This window comes from Gracilinanus agilis, chromosome 1, assembly GCF_016433145.1.
Source record: "Gracilinanus agilis isolate LMUSP501 chromosome 1, AgileGrace, whole genome shotgun sequence".
In the NCBI taxonomy this organism is placed as follows: domain Eukaryota; kingdom Metazoa; phylum Chordata; class Mammalia; order Didelphimorphia; family Didelphidae; genus Gracilinanus; species Gracilinanus agilis.
This window is the reverse complement of record NC_058130.1, coordinates 712,843,558-712,859,841: the sequence shown is the minus strand read 5'-3', so window position 1 is coordinate 712,859,841 and position 16,284 is coordinate 712,843,558. Positions and strand designations below refer to the sequence as shown.

At 43.4% G+C, this 16,284-nt stretch overlaps 1 protein-coding gene across 1 annotated transcript in view; it reads left to right on the top strand.

The window, feature by feature from the left end:
• Positions 1–2,826: 2,826 nt before the first annotated feature.
• Positions 2,827–16,284, top strand: part of TRIP10 (thyroid hormone receptor interactor 10) — a 26,398-nt gene continuing 12,940 nt past the window's right edge. The window contains exon 1 of the mRNA XM_044685173.1: positions 2,827–2,883. Within this exon, the coding sequence (XP_044541108.1) occupies positions 2,827–2,883 (57 nt within the window). The remainder of the gene's footprint in view (positions 2,884–16,284) is intronic.

Here is a 16,284-nt window from a genome sequence, read left to right as displayed (position 1 = left end):
GATAGTGGTTATCTGCATCTGTGAATGGAATTTCCTCCGGGGGTTTCTTAGAATTAAGAAGAAATCTTAAGTCCTAACTTTCCCTCCTCCTCCCCCAAAAGGTCACAAAGCTGCTTCCTTCTTCATTACGGTCCTTTAAGTCACTGGGCCCATTTTACAGATGAGGAAACCCTCAGAGGGAAACTGGCTCAAAGTGCCACGCCCGCGATGCCAGACTCCTTCACTAAGGGTTCTTGCATCCAAACCCACTAAGAACTTTGGGGTCCTTGGGTATTAAAGTAATTCGCGTTTGGATGCTGGGGGCAGGGGAAGTTGAGGATCGTTCACGCTAGAAGGAGGAGCGGGGAGGGGGAAACAACCTCGCCCTGGGAAAACCAGGAAATTGGCGGGGAAGATGAGAAAGGGAGTGGAAGAGGAGGAGGACGGACGGTCCCATCTGGACGGAAAAGGGGTCGACCACGGAGGGGTTCTGGACAGACGAGTCCATTAGGACAAGAGATGGGGGAGGAATGTGTGTGGTGGGGGGGCTCTGGACCGCTCCATCGGTAGAGAAGAAGGGGGGCTGGACTAGTCCACCAGAGCCGGGGGAGGATCCAGCAAAACCTTTTTCCCCCCCACCGCGCCCTGCATCACCCGCGACCTCACCGTCAGCACCAGTTGGTGGATCCTACCCGAGCAGCCGTCCAGCAGCAGCAGCCCCAACAGCAGCGGTAGCGGCAGCGGCGGCAGCACCCGCTTTGCTTGGGTCCCACCGCCGAGCCCCCTCCTCCGGTCCTCGGCCATCGCTGGAGCCGCCACCGCCTCCGACAACGCCCCCGGCACTTTAGGATCCGCCCCCCACTCAACCAATCGCAGCGCGCGAGGGCAGACCCTGCCTACTTGGGTTGTCAAAGAGCCAATTCGAAGCCAGGAATTCGACAACTTGGCATCTGACGGACAGCAGCTAAAGCAAATAGAATTATTCAACACTCTCGTCCGACCCTTTAATTATATCCAATAGGAGATGAGACTCCATCGGGTGTGCCTGACAGAAAAGCGGATGAGCCAATTGTAATGTGCCCGGTTCGGTAGAGCAAGGAAGAAATCCCTGATCTCCTCTAACTGACAGAAAGAACTAAGACTACAATTCCCAGAATGCAGCAGCCCAGTTGACAGCGCCCGAGAAGAGCCTGGGAGGTGGTGAGACTACATTTCCCATAATGCTCAAGGACAACATAAAAGGTGTGGTATGTAGGCATGTTTATGCCTTGTTCCTCTGGACCAGGCACGCCCAGCCCTGTGGACCTGAGTTGACTTCGCCCCCGATTTCCCAAAATCCCTTTTCGTTCCCAGCCCTAAATTGTACGGCTGTTAAGTAAGTGCCCCAGGGACCGCCATCTAGTCCATCAAGTCATTTTGCAGAGAAATTAAGTGTCGCAGGGGGCTCTAAGGTCGTACAGCTAATAATAGACATTTTTTAAAACGCTTTAAAGTTTGCAACGCACGTGAAAACATTATCTCCTAATATCTTGATGACTCTAGGACGTTGGTACTATTATTATCCCCATATTACAGATGAGGAAACAGGCAGACAGAAGTAAAGTGACTTGTTCAGGGTCACAGAGCTAAGTGTCTGAGGCAAAATTAAACCGATTAGCACAGCGCTTTGTGCACAGTGGGCACTTAAATATTTATTGAATTGAACTGATTCCAGGTCATTCAATCTATTTACTGTGTCACCTAGCTGCCTATTAATTAAGCAGAAATGGAATCTGAACTCGGGTCTAGTTGAAAACTAGGAGAAAGAGGATATGAATTCAGGTCATCTAATTTCTAAGTGGACAGTGGATAGAATGCTGGGACTAGATTCAGGAAGATTCATGCTTGTGAGTTCAAATCCAGGCTCAGATACTTACTAGCTGTGTGACCTTAGGCAAGTCACTTAACCCTATCTGCCTCAGTTTCCTCATATTGTAAAATGAACTAGAGAAGGAAGTGGCAGACAGCTGAGTATCTTTGCCAGGAAAACTTCAAGTGGGGTCAAGAGAGAACCCCAGCATTAGTAAGAAACTTTTTACTATTCTCAGATGATAGAACATATTATTAAGAAGTGTGAAAAATGTTTGATATATTAGAAGAGAAGTACTACAAATCTATGTTGCCTATTTAGAAAGTATAAATACCATAAAACTGATTTGGGTTTATCAAACACTATGCAATTATTTGATTTCTTCTTTATATTGAACTCATATTACTATTATATATATGTACATATATAATATATTAATATTAGTTTGATCGATCTCAATTTTTTAACCAGTATCAAATTATTTTGATAATTATTGCTTGAAGTATCGTTTGAGAAAAGGTGCTGCTAGACCACTTTCTTACCTGCTATGTTTCTTTTTAAAAATGTTTTCATTGATATTTTCTGTTTCATGGATCACCATAGTATCCCACATATCTTTCTCCATCCCCTTTCTTGAGAGCTAACCTCTATGGCAGCTAATATTTTTTAGAGAGGAAAAAAAAGTCGCCACAACTGAATGATCTCTATGTTAGACAAGTCTGAAATCATGTGAAATGTGTAACAGCCTTCACAAAGGTATATCTCTTCATTTGAGTCCCACTTGAGCTTTATAATTTTGCCATATTTATCTTGGCTCTTTTTGGTGTTTTGTGGCAGTGTTCTGGCAGAAGGGAGTCCCTCTTGGGAGGACAGAGGTTCCCCCTTTGACCCTTGCTTTCTAGGGCTGGGATCAAAGGGCACAGCATCTACCAGAGGTGCAGGAGTCAGAAGGGAAAGTCCAAGTTTGGGCACTTAGCTTTATGTCTTAGGAAAGGCCCATGAGCCGGCTGTTGCTGTTCCTCTTTCATTTTCAGAGGACCAATGACATCACCGGAGTGAGAGTGTGATTTTCTAGTGAGTTGGATTGAGGGGAGGTAGAGTTGTATAAAGTGGTCAGCCTTACTTTCTCTTCCAGAGTCATAGAAGTCCAGGGGATATTCAAGTCAGACATATGCATCTAACTATAGAATAAAACTCATATACGTATGGTCCTGCACAGGGGCATGGGTCCAATTAAACGGTCCGTTCAGGTGGCAAAGCTTGGTCCACCTAGAGAGGGGAGATGTGCTTCCAGGGAAGGGTCCCCCTAAGTACCTCCTAAGACTAGGATCCTCAAACCCTGATCTTGGTGGCTTTGAGAAGCTGACTATTTGTATGTCAAGGTTCAAAAGGAATATATTGAAGTACACAAGAAGGGCGAAGATAAACTGACAGATGGCAAGTCCACTGGTTTTAGACACGGGACTGTATTAACCTTAAAATATTACTTTCAATATTATCCCAGAGCTTAATTTTATAGCAATGGATTACAGCAATGCATAGATTCTATGAGCTAGCTTCTCTTAAGAGGAGAATGTCATGGTGGTCTCAAGACCAGTAGTGGTGTGTCATTGTTGTTTCCATTTATATGGATGTAGTCGTTGTGTGCATCATTTTCTTGGCTAGGCTTACTTTATTCTGCATCAGTTCCTTAGATCATTTCATGCTTTTCAGTATTCCAACACACACATCAGAAGTATTCCGTTATATTCCTGTAGCACAATTTATCTAGCCATTTCCCAACTGATGGTTATCTACTTTGTAACCAATTCCAAGCTTTCATAAAAAATTATGAGGTATTTAGGGACTTTTTTCTAATCAATCCTTATGGCATAAACCCAGTAATGGAATCTCTGGTTCAGATATCTCTCTACTCTATTTCATCATGTTCCTTAGCATTCTCGATTTTTCATTCCTCCAGATGAAATGTTCTAATTATTTTTTTTCTAGTTCTGTCAAGTAATCTTTAGGTAGTTTAATTGGCACAGCACTAAATAAATCAATTTAAATCGTATGGTCATTTTAATTATATTGGCTTGGGTTACCCATGAACAATGAATTTTCCTTCAATCATTTAGGTCTCTCATTTCCATAAAGAGTGTTTTGGGGGAAGCTAAGTAGTACAGTGATTAGAGCACCAAACCTGGAGATGGGAGATACTTTAGTATTGATTCTAAGACAGAATATAAGGGCTAGGAAAAAAAAAAAGTGTTCTTTAGTTAAATAGTTCTTGGGTATGTACTGATAAATGAAATCCCTCAAATTTGTAAATCCTACAATTATTTTGAATTGATTTTCTCTTTCTACCTCTTCTTTTGAACTTAATTGATAATATACAGGAATGCTGATGATTTATGTGGATTTATTATCTGCTAAAACTTGGCTGAAATTAGCATTTCAGTTAAATTTAGTTGACTTTTTAGAGTTCTCAAGACAGATTATATTATCTATAAAAGTGATAGTTTTGTTTCCTCTCTGCCTATTTTTATTCTCTTGGTTTATTTTTATCTTACTGTTATATCTAGCATTTCTAGCACTTTGTTAGATAGAGTGGTGTACATACCTTCGTATTCACCAAGGATATCCTAATTACCTCACAGAGTCAATGATTAAATTTTCAGTGTGAAAATGTATACATCGGAAATTGGCCAATGTCTCAAATCAGGATTAGCTAGATTTAGGAAACTGAAGGAGAAAATGTTAATAATAATGCAGATTAAATTTGAAAGTATGTCATGAATACACCCTGCCCCCTATATTATGGGAAAGAACTGAAGCTTTCCTCTGTAACTGCATATGTTGATCGATAAATGACAATTCTTGTGTCAATTATTATTATCATGTCTCTTGTTCTCTATTTCCTAAATTGTTTTTATGCTTATGTGTATTTGTTTATATGTTAATGTTAATTCACATATGGTTTCTACATAGCAGACAAACTCTAAACCCTGCATTTTAAGCCAAAATCTCTCAGAGACAATTTATTAATATGTAAGCATTTCTGCTTAGAAAGATGTTCATGCAGGCAGAATTCCCTCTACTAATCAGAATTCCTCCTCAAGGAACTTCTAGCATTTTTTTCTGGCAAAAATCAAACCTAAGATACATAGTTTAAGTTTAGGGTTTGTGATTTGCCAAACAGAACAATAGTACTGTTAATGCCTGGGGCTCTCTGGGGGAAAATATCTTCCTGTAACCAACTCCTCCCTCTTTAACTACTCCTAATTATTTCCCCTCTCATTCTGTTCAAAGGTGAACAAAGAAAGATCTCTCTTAATTGGATTAAACAATGTGTCCATTCTTAGTTTGTTCCTAGAAAAGAGAGAGAGAGAGAGAGAGAGAGAGAGAGAGAGAGAGAGAGAGAGAGAGAGAAAGTGACAAACTCACTACCCAGCTTTCTCTGAGCCCCCAAATACAGTCAGGCTGTTAGATCTCCCCTCTGAGTTATAGAAGTAGTCTGGGGGGGGGGGGATTTGCAGATCTCTTTCTCTAATTTAGTCATCACAAGTTTTCATTCTGAGTGTGTTTCTTTCACTGGTAGCCACCAGTGATTAGCACCCTGTACTACTTAATTAATATCAATTTACTTAAAAAAACAAACAAACCTTTTATCTTCTGTCTTAGAATCAATACTATTGAGGCAGCTGGGTAGCTCATGGATTGAGAGTCAGGCCTAGAGACTGGAGGTCCTGGGTTCAAGTGTGGCCTCAGATACTTCCTAGCTGTGTGACCCTGGGCAAGTCACTTAACCCCATTGCCTAGCCCTTACCGTTCTTCTGCCTGGGAACCAATATACAATATTAATTCTCAGATGGAAGGTTAAGGGTTAAAAAAAAAAAAAAAAAGAATCGATACTATGGGCTGGTTCCCAGGCAGAAGAGTGTACGGGCCAAACTGTGGGGGTTAAGTGACTTGCCCAGTCTCACATAGCTAGGAAGAAGTGTCTGAGGTCAAATTTGAACTCAGGACCTTCTGTCTCTAGTCCTGGCTCTCAATTCACTGAGCCAGAATATCAATTAACTCTTATAAAGGAATATTTACTTTGACTATATAGTAAAAAGCTGAATTAGAAATATTTTTCTCCCGACTTCTCCTAGACATATTCTCTTTTATGCCGGCTCAAGGTCTGGGGAGTTTGGGCCTAGACGTTGGTTTCATCAAGTTGGTTGAGTCCTTATAATGAACCGGAGGAATTCCATGTGAACTGGAACGAAACTCCAGGAATTGATGCAGAGCGAAAGGAGCAGAACCAGAAGAACATTGTACATAGAGACTGATACATTATGGCACAATCAAATGTAGCAGACTTCTCTACCAGCAGCAATGCAATGACCCAGGACAATTCTGAGGGACTTATGAGAAAAGAACGCTATTCACATTCAGAGGAAGAACTGTGGGAGCAGAAACACAGAAGAAAAACAACTGTCTGATCACATGGGTTGATGGGGATATGATTGGGGATGCTGACTAAACAACCATCCCCAGTACAAATATCAATAATATGGAAATAGGTCCTGATCAATGACACATGTAAAACCCAGATGAATTGTGTGCTGGCTATGGGAAGGCAGTGGGAGGAGGGGAGAGGTAAACATGAATCATGTAACCATGGAAAAAATTTCTTAATTAATCAATAAAAAAAAAAAGTTAGTTGAGTCCTTACCTTAGATGACCCTACCAGTGATGGGCAAACTGCAGCCTGCAGGCCAGATGAAGCCCTCTGAAAAGTTCTATCCTCACGACATTATTCCTGATCTAAAGGAATACAATGAGTAGGATACAATACATTGAAACTTCGAAAGAGTTGCCTTAGAAACAGAAATTTCCTTTCCTTTGGCCCCCTCTTTAAAAAGTTTGCCCATCACTGGCCTAGACCGAAACACAAAGGGCCAACCTCACTTCTCAGGGCATCGTTGTTGGGCTAGCTGTAAAACCCAGCATGGCCTCAGCTCCCAGAGTCTTGGGCCTTGGGTGGCTCAGTCTCCTGATCTTCCAAACTCTCCCAGCTTCATGTTCCCAAAATGAAGAAGAACAGACCCCAAGGCAGGGGAAAAACCAGAGTGTCTTATGTTCCCAGAGCCTCTTGTTGGCCTTCAAAGGAGAAGGGGCAAACTTCTCCTCTCAGCGTTGTCTCTCATAGGACATCATTCCTGAAGGAGAAAAACCATGAACAATGAGTGGTCCAGCCAACAGAGAAGAAAAGGGGGAGGCCAAGTAAAGCTTTTTGAAGACCCCCCTCTTTCCAGTTCTGAACCTGCAGACAGCCAAAGAGACTTCTCCTAAGTCAGTAGTGAGTAGACCAGAACCAGTTACAAATGTCTAAGCGTGCTCCAGAGTGTCTCCCAGGCATCTCCATTACACATCATCAGGATTCCCTTGGAAGCAGGCTCCCCCAGCCCCTTCCTGGTGAGAAAGTTCATCAGGCTTATTGGCCAGCATCATGTTACACTCTAACAATGCTAATTTTAGGGAATTCAGTTCTCCTTGAAATTAAAAAGAATTTTTTAAAGGAAGATTGAGTTGATCTTTGATTCAAATGAAGCCAACAACTTCAGACCAGAATATTGTCATAATTTTATTTATTTTTATGACACAACTTCATTTTCAGCCACCTTATTGGCTACTGTCCACCATATGCTTGTACACTTTGCTCCATCCTCCCCGCTTTCCAATTATAGATACATAATCATATCAACTCTGCAATTTACCTGGAAAGAGTATGCCAATCTACTCCCCTATGGTTTCACTAACTGTACCTGTAACTTTCCTACTGATACACCTCTTCCTGGTCACCCCTCTTCTAACTGTGTTGTCTCCTATTAGAACTCAAGGTTTTTTTTTTGTGTGTGTTTGTTTTGTTTTTTAAACCCTTACCTTCTGTCTTGGAGTCAATACTGTGTATTGACTCCAAGGCAGAAGAGTAGTACAGGCTAGGTAATGGGGGGTCAAGTGACTTGCCCAGGGTCACACAGCTAGGAAGTATCTAAGGTCAGATTTGAACCCAGGACCTCCTGTCTTTAGGCCTGGCTCTCAATCCACTGAGCTACCCAGCTACCCCCAGAACTCAAGTTCTAATGTAGGTTTGTGGGTGAGTGTTCCCCAAGCCTATGGGGGAAATGCCCCATTGCTGTTTTTCTTACTCCATTCTTTAAATAAATACCTCCCCCTCCCAGCTAATTGTATATTCTAGTTTAGTAAACTAGTAATCTAGATTTATAAAATCTAGCTTAGTAAATCTAATGTACTAAATTAGTAAAACTAAAATCTAGATTAGTACAAATAAGCACATCAATGAGGATTTGTGAACTATAGTTGTGATTAGTATGGGTCCTCTGAATATCTTGTACCTTTTCTGAATGGACTCCTTTGCAAGTTGGTGAATGTCCCAGGAAATATAATAATAAATATTATTCAGAATCGCATTTATACATTACTTAAAAGTTTACAAAGCATTTGGGTTTTTGTTGTTGTTCAGGCAGCTAGTGGTGTCTGATTCTTCATGACCCCATTTGAGGTTTTCTCGACAAAGTTGCTGGAGTAATTTGCCATTTCCTTCTCCAGCTCATTTTACAAATGGGGAAACTGAAGCAAATAGGGTGAAATGATTTGCCCAGGGTCATACTGATTAGTAAATGTCTGAGACAGGATTTTAACTCGGATCCTCCTGATTCCAGGCTGGGGGCTTTATCCACTGCACCACCAGGCTACCCTTAAGAAACATCAGATGCACTATTTTTTAAATTTAAAACCACCTCATCTTCTGTCTTAGTATCAGTTTAAAGATAGAAGAGTGACAATCAGGGTTAAGTGACTAGCCCAAAGTGGCACAGCTAAGAAGTGTCTGAGGCCAGATTTGGACCCACGCCCTCCTCTCTCCAGGTTCTTAATGGTATCTAGCTGCCCCAGCCATGCACTGTTTGATTTTACTGAAAGTGACCTCAGAGGGCTGATCATCTAGTCTAAATCCCTTCCCCCAGGATGAGCAGTCTAAAGTAGAGCCAGGTGAAATCAATGCATTCAGCTGCCTTAGTCTCCTTCGTCCCCTTTTCTATCCCTTCCAGTCCCTCAGTACCCATTTCATTAGTACTTCACAGCTAGCACTTCAGGAGCTCAAAGGAGACAGAACAATGTAGTTCAGAGCTCCAGAGAACACGGGCTTTGGGCTTGTGCACCTTTGGGTGAGTCGCCTAATTTTCCTAGACCTCAATTTCCTTGTATGTAAATTAAGGGTGTTGGACGAGATGGTATCTGAAGTCCCTTGTGGCTGTAGATCAGTAATCCCAGCCTGTCCCCATGTTTGCCTCTAAATTTGAAGCCTTTTTCTTGGCCCTCAATCCTTTTTGACCTCTCTGTAAGTGGCCGCCCTCTCCCCCAGGAGTTTCTGTTCTCTTGATGTTCATGACGTTGTTCTTTCCTGATTCTCTTTCTTCTCTCTTTCCTTTGTCCACTTGTTATCTTTGTCCTTATCCCCAAGTCTCTGTCCTGAGCCTTCTTCTCTTGTTAGCTTCATTCCCTCCTGTAGCTTCAATGCCCGTCTCCATGCTGATGGTTCCCAGTCAACTTTGTCCCATGAGTACCTCCTACCCTTGGAATTCTCAGGCCCTTCACTCTCCTTCTTCATTACTTTCAACACCCCCCATCCCCATCTCCCACAAATCCAATGTCCCTTCTATCCAGTCAGTATATAAAGTCAGTAACTCTGGATCCCCTCCCCAATGTCCTTCCTCTCTCCACCCTATAAACTCAACCTCTCCTCTAGTCCTGGGGTACCCTCTTTAGTTCCGTTAGATTCAGCAGACATTTATTAGGTATCTACTTTGGGCAGCACCCTATACTATATGCTGGGTCTATGAAGATGTCATAGGGTGAAGGGACTTGCCCAGGGTCATACTGCTAATAAATGTCTGAGACAGGACTTGAACTCAGGTCCTCCTGATGCCATGAAGGACATTGTGTCCCACAGAGAAGATACAGGAGAAATAAATACATAGTTTATACAACACGTAGTGGTAGACACACCCATCATAGGTAAGGGGTTCAGACTGTGGTTATAGATAGCTCAACAGTACTAATTCACTTGTCCCTTACGCAGGCCTAGGACCAGAAAAGATAAGTAGGCCCCAAAGTCTACGTCTTCTTCAGGAGCCTGTCTGGATTTCTTCCACTTAGTGCCTTGACTCAGATTATCAACATTTCAGCCTAAGGTTTAAAAGGTAAAGTCCTTATCTTATATAATATTTCATAAATTTATCAGAATTAGTGCATTCCCCTGACCCCCATTTCCTGTTAAGATTCTTACCCGCTTTCCAGCTTCTTGGGACCTAAAAGGAAAACTCATTCCCATTATAGCTCAGAATATATTAACTGCATGAAATTGGAATGGAACTCTTCCTGTCTTTAGCTAGGTATTCCCCAAATACTTCAGTGACCCCTTAGGGAAAGCCATTCTTGTGTTTTACTTTCAAAGCCAGTGATGAAATGGAGAGAAGTAACCTTACCAGCAAGGCTGCTAAGAGACACAGTGGATAAAGCACTCCTCTTCCTGAGTTCAAATCTGGCCTCAGAGACTTAATAGCTGTTTGACCCTGGGCAAGTCACTTAACTCTGTTTGCTTCAGTTTTCTCATTTGTACAAGTGAACTGGAGAAGGAAATAACAAACCACTGAAGTATTATTGCTAAGAAAACCTCAACTGGGCTCATAAAGAGTCAGGGTTGACTGAAAAATAACCCAATGACAACAAACCTTCCCAGCATCTCTTTTTCACTCTTGGTGGTTCCATGTGTTGGTCATCAGAGGAATCAAGGTTCAAGACCATCTCAACCTTTTCTCAAGGACAGCTCCTTGCTGTAATCCCTCCAGTCCCATCCTGTCCTGCCACCTTTGTCTTTTTCCCTTGACCTGATTCCAGCAGATCTAGTTGGTATCTGCATTATCTAGGCTGCCATGGATTTAGATCTCCAGACACCCAAAGGTCTAGTCAGCAATCTCTTACTCCTATGTCAGAGGCAGGTTAAACCCACCTCAGATTTCCACAAGAGAGTCATTTGTAGACCACTGTTACATGGTGCACTTCTTCAGCCCAGATACCTAGTGTGATGCTCTGGTGCCAGTCTACTCTTGAATGGTGGCAAAACAAAACCCCCATAATCTCTTGTTTATAAATACCTTGCTTGATTTGACAATTGATGTTCTTTCCTCATTGTTCATTTTTTTTCCTCCCCAATCCCACACTTCCATTCCCATGGCACTCTTTTTAAATGAAGGGGAAAGGGGCAGCTGGGTAGCTCAGTGGATTGAGAGCCAGGCCTAGAGACGGGAGGTCCTAGGTTCAAATCCGGCCTCAGACACTTCCCAGCTGTGTGACCCTGGGCAAGTCACTTGACCCCTATTGCCTACCCTTACCACTCTTCCACCTATAAGTCAATACACAGAAGTTAAGGGTTTAAAATAATAATAATAATAATAATAATAATAATAATAATAAATGAAGGGGAAAGCACTTAGAAAAACGGGATTTACATATAGAAAAACGGGATTTACATATAAAATGATACTTCTTTCAGGAGGAAGAATCCTAAATAATGAAGTGACTAGTCCTGGTTCAGCATACTCTGTGAATCTGAACTCTTACAGCTATAGTTCATGATGTGTTTACCTTTCAAAAGTCAGCCAGAGGATACAATTACTATAGGTCACAGCAAAGGGAAATAGAAGAGTTAAGAAAGGCGGTAATACGTCTGCCCTATAAACTTACTCAGCATATTCCCAAGTGTGACAATAAACCTGGAAGGAATTATAGCTGCAAGATACCCTGCCCATCTCATGTCTTCCTGCAGTATCCTTGGGATGCCCCTTACAGAGGTCCCATCTCTACTGGGTCCCTCAGGACTGCTGTGAGCCAAGATCTCTAATGTCGATAGCTTTGGTCTTCATTGATGTCCAGGCCTAGGCTACTCTTCGAGAGAACTGGAGCCCACAGTTTAAGACCAGCATGAGTCTTGGCTCAGGAGCCTACTCTCTTACAAGCAGGATCCTGGCTTTAGTTCCTCTCAAATAACTCAAAAACTCCATTCATCTCCAGAGCTATATCCTGCTATGTGCTTCTGCTGCAAGGGTTCACTGCCAATGAGAGGTGAGGAAGGATGAGAAAGAAATTCTATCTCCCCATTTGTTGCAGGAAGGAGAGAAAGAAAGATGAAAGGAAGGACAGAAAAAGAAGGAAGGAAGAAAGAAATGGAAAGGACTGAGAGAGGAGAGAAGGAAGGAAAGTGGGAGGGAAAGAGGGAAACAAGGATTTATTAAGAGCCCACTCTTTACCAGGCACTGTTCAGAGCCCCACAAATATTATCTCATTTGATCCTTGAAACAACCCTGGGAGGTAGGTGTTTTTATCATCCCCATTTTACAGTCGAGGCAAACAGAGGTTAAGTGACTTCCCCAGTGACTTCCCCAGAGGTTAAGTCATCTAGGTAGTGTCTGAGGTCACATTTGAATTCAGGTCTTTCTGACTCCAGACCTAGTGCTTACATTCTGTGATTTTGTCATGTGGATCAGTGAACCAAAATTGATCAGGATTACCCTGATTGACTCTCCTTCCCCATGCATTTTAAGGATATTGGTTTTACAAAAAGTGGAAAAGAACCTGTTTGTACAAAAATATTTATAGGCGCTTTTCTTGTGGTGGCAAAGAATTGGAAACTACAGGGATGTCCCTCAATTGGAGAATGGCTGAACAAACTGTGGTATAGAATGGTGATGGAATATTATTGTGCTCTAAGGAATGATGAACCAGATGATTTCAGAAAGACCCGGAAAGACCTACGTGGACTGATGCAGAGAGAAATAAGCAGAACCAGGAAAACATTGTACAGAGTAATAGTAATGCTTGTTTTACTGACAGTAGCAAAGTCTATGTGATAGACAAATGTGATAGACTTTGCTACCGACAGCAATACAATGATCCAGGACAATCCTGAGGGACTTATGAAAAAAAATGCCATCCACCTCTGGAAAAAGAATTGCTGGAATATAAATGTAGGCGATAACATATGACTTATCACTTGTTTATTTAGGTATAGGATTTGCGATTTTTGTCTTATAAGATTATTCACTTATAAAATGAATAATATATAAATATGTTTTGCGTGATAATACATGTATAACCTAGATAATACATGTATAACCTCCAACTCTGGGAGAGGGGAGGGAAGAAGGGAAGGAGAAAATTTGAATCATATAACGTATGTGGAAATTTTTTATTGAAATAAAATAAAGATAAAACATCCAATATTAATTAATTAATTTTTAAAAGGATATCAGTTTTGCAGTTATTGGCACAGTGGACTAGAAATGATTGAGACTGAGGAAAGAGACCAATTAGAAGGCAATAGTCCATTAGGTGATAGGTGTTAGAGAAGAAATGAGGGCCTTGATTAAGGCAGTAGTGAATTGAGTGGAGATATGGAGACAGATGCAAAGATGTTATGAAGACAGGATTTCTTTTTTTAAATTTATTTATTTATAATTTATTTGTTTTACTTCCAGTTTTAAATTCTCTTCCCTTTTCCGTTAAGAAAATAAGAAAAACAAAACCTGTTACAAACACGCATGTGTAGTTAAGCAAAACAGATTCCCAAATTAGGCACAATAGAACTAGAATCTTGACAGAACCACAACTTCCCTACTTCCCTGGACCAGAAACCAGGGAAGACTTAACCCTTTCAACTCAGGCCCTCAAGCTCCTGATTGGTGAGGTCCTCACTGTGGCCCACTAAATCAGGCCAGCTCCACTCCCCCATCATTTTCTCACCAGCTACTTCAAACCTTCAGCATGGCCCTCCCCCTCTAGCTCTGGGACTATAATCAGATCAACACTGCTTTTGGAAAGAATGAGTCAATCTACCTCCCTGGGATGATGAGGGCTAGAATTAGAGAAGTTGAGTAAGTAGAGATATGGGAACAGAAATGTGGAGCAGAGATGTTGTGGAGGTAGACTTTCAAAAAGACTTCAATTCCTGAACCATTCCTGTAACTTTCCATCCTCTACCCTAGTCTCCCCTTTGTATGTTGTCTCCTTGAGAGTAGGGACTATCTTCCCTTTTGGTTCTGTAGCCTAGAAACTTAGTATAGTGATTGGTTCAAAGTAAGCGTGAAATAAATGTTCACCTTACACCCAGATGTTTTTGTTTTTAAATGCCTAAGAAATACTTCTTGATTGGTTGATTTTTTTATTCATTCATTCTCTAGAGGTGATTGGTAAGTGCTTAGCACAGAGTAGGGGCATGATAAATGTTTATTGGATCTTGGCATGGTGGACAGCCTCACAGGGTAGTGATTTGAGTTCAAATTTCTACTCTTACATATTGAGACTGTAATCCTGGACAAATCCTGATTCTTTTTCTGCTCTGTGCAACTGTCTAACTCTAAATGGTAGAGAAGGTGCTGGCAGAGAAACATTTCCACACTTCTGTAGTTCTTTGTGCCAAAAAAAACTTATAGGTCCAGGCCCTATCCCCTATAATTGCCTGGGAAGGGGAAACTGAGGAAAGCAGATAAATGAGAGATGAGAGGGAGGAAGAGTAGAGTTCTATTTCTATCTCTTCAGGAGCAGGATTTGCTGCACTCTAGGATGTATGCTAGAGTGATAGGTACAGCCTACAGAAGCAGAATATCCATTAAACTATGTTAGCTTTTAGGTGAGGACACCATGACAATTTAGGGGAGGATTTGACCATTTAGGCATGATGCAAGTTTCCTGTGTCCGAAATGGCCAGTAGGTGGGGCACGTGTCCCAGCAGTGACTGAACCTCAAAGTTCCCAGATTTGCCCCTAGCAGCTTTGGGGTGTGGGCTCCCCAACAGTCCAGACACCCCTCAACCTAGATCCTTGTCTCCCCTCCCCCATACGTGGGAGGATCTGCAAGCACTTAACTCCTTTAAAGGAACAACTTACTGAGACTCAAGGGTAGTCTGGGGGAAGGAATCTTTTTGGCTCCAGCTGGGACCCCAAAGAGGCTGGGAACCAGGGAGACCTGGACCCCAGCCCAGGCAACTCTAAAGGCTACAGACAAAGAATAAAACCAGTCCAGGCAATAGGCTAAGGGAGAAAGAAGAAGAGGGCAGGTTGGGACCTTTCGCCCCTAGTCTAGCTTCTCTTTTCATCCCAGCACCTCAAAGAGTTTTACAAGGTGGGAACTGACTTTTATGGGCCTCTAAGGTTGAGGTCTCCAGGCCTGGGATGGAGGTGAGAATAACTTCTCAGTCCCTCAGGGCAGAGAGTGTCTGTTGGGTGGTGACGTGGGAGGAGAGGACAGGGGCTGACCTAGGTGGAAGTGAATCAGGGGGTAATTAGGCCTTTCTGAATCCCAGAGGGTCCACCCAGGAAATGGGAAGGTGTGAAAGCAAGTCGGGTAAGGGAATGAGAGCTGCTAAGGCACTGGGGCTGGGGTCTGCTCTAGGAGCCAAGGTCGGTCTGTCCCTGCATTTCCGATGCAGAGGAGCTGGGGGCCTTAGGCTTGGGGCGAACCTGGCCAGGAAGCGGCGGGTTGGGGGGAGGGGGGAGTCACTAATGGAGCTGACCGCAAGGTGGCCTTGGAAGAGAGGTCAGCCAGGGGCAGGATCGAAGCGGCTCCATTCCCCCCTTCCTTCATCTCAGCTTCCCCCCTCCTTTCCCCCCCCACCGCACACCCTCTGTCCTTGTGGCCGGAGACCATTAGTGGCGACAAGGTAGCTGTCTGGAAACTGGCCCTGTACTCAAAATAACTGAGTGACCTCAGCCTCCTGTCTCCTCTTCTGTGTGGTCTGGTCTGGGGAGCAGGGGAGGGGATTCTGGCCATGTCTTTTTAAGGGGAGAAGGAATTTGGCAAAGGTCGCCTTCTTGGGAAAGCAGAAATAGTGTCTAGTCCCTTTAAGAGATTGGAGGGGAGGAAGAGAGCGGGAGTGGGGGGTGGGAGGTCCCTGGAAATTGGTTGGAGCTGGATAATGAATGGGTTAAGTGGCTGGAGGTAGCTCCAGGGCTTTAGAATGAGTCCTAGGTCTTTAAAAGGAGGTGGGGCGAATGCCTCTCCCCTCCTACTAGCGGCCCCGCCTCTCTCCAAGTTTCCATTCCCCGGTTCGGTGGCACTGGGAAGGCGAGAGGCGTGGCCATATTTTGGAGGCGGAGCCAGGGCGGACCGGGGTGGGGCCTGGAGGCGAAGGGCGGGGTTGCCGGGCGGGCCGGGCCGGCCGCGCGGGGCTGGGGCAGTGTCTCGGGGCAGGCGGTGGGAGCAGCATGGATTGGGGCACGGAGCTGTGGGTGAGTCTAGCCCTGGCCCCCCTTTCCTTCCATCAGCCCCTCCCACCCGTCTACTCTCTCCCAGTGCCCCCCTCCTAGTTTTTTCCCTTTGCCCCTGTCTCAGTTCACTTCTCGCCCCCTCCT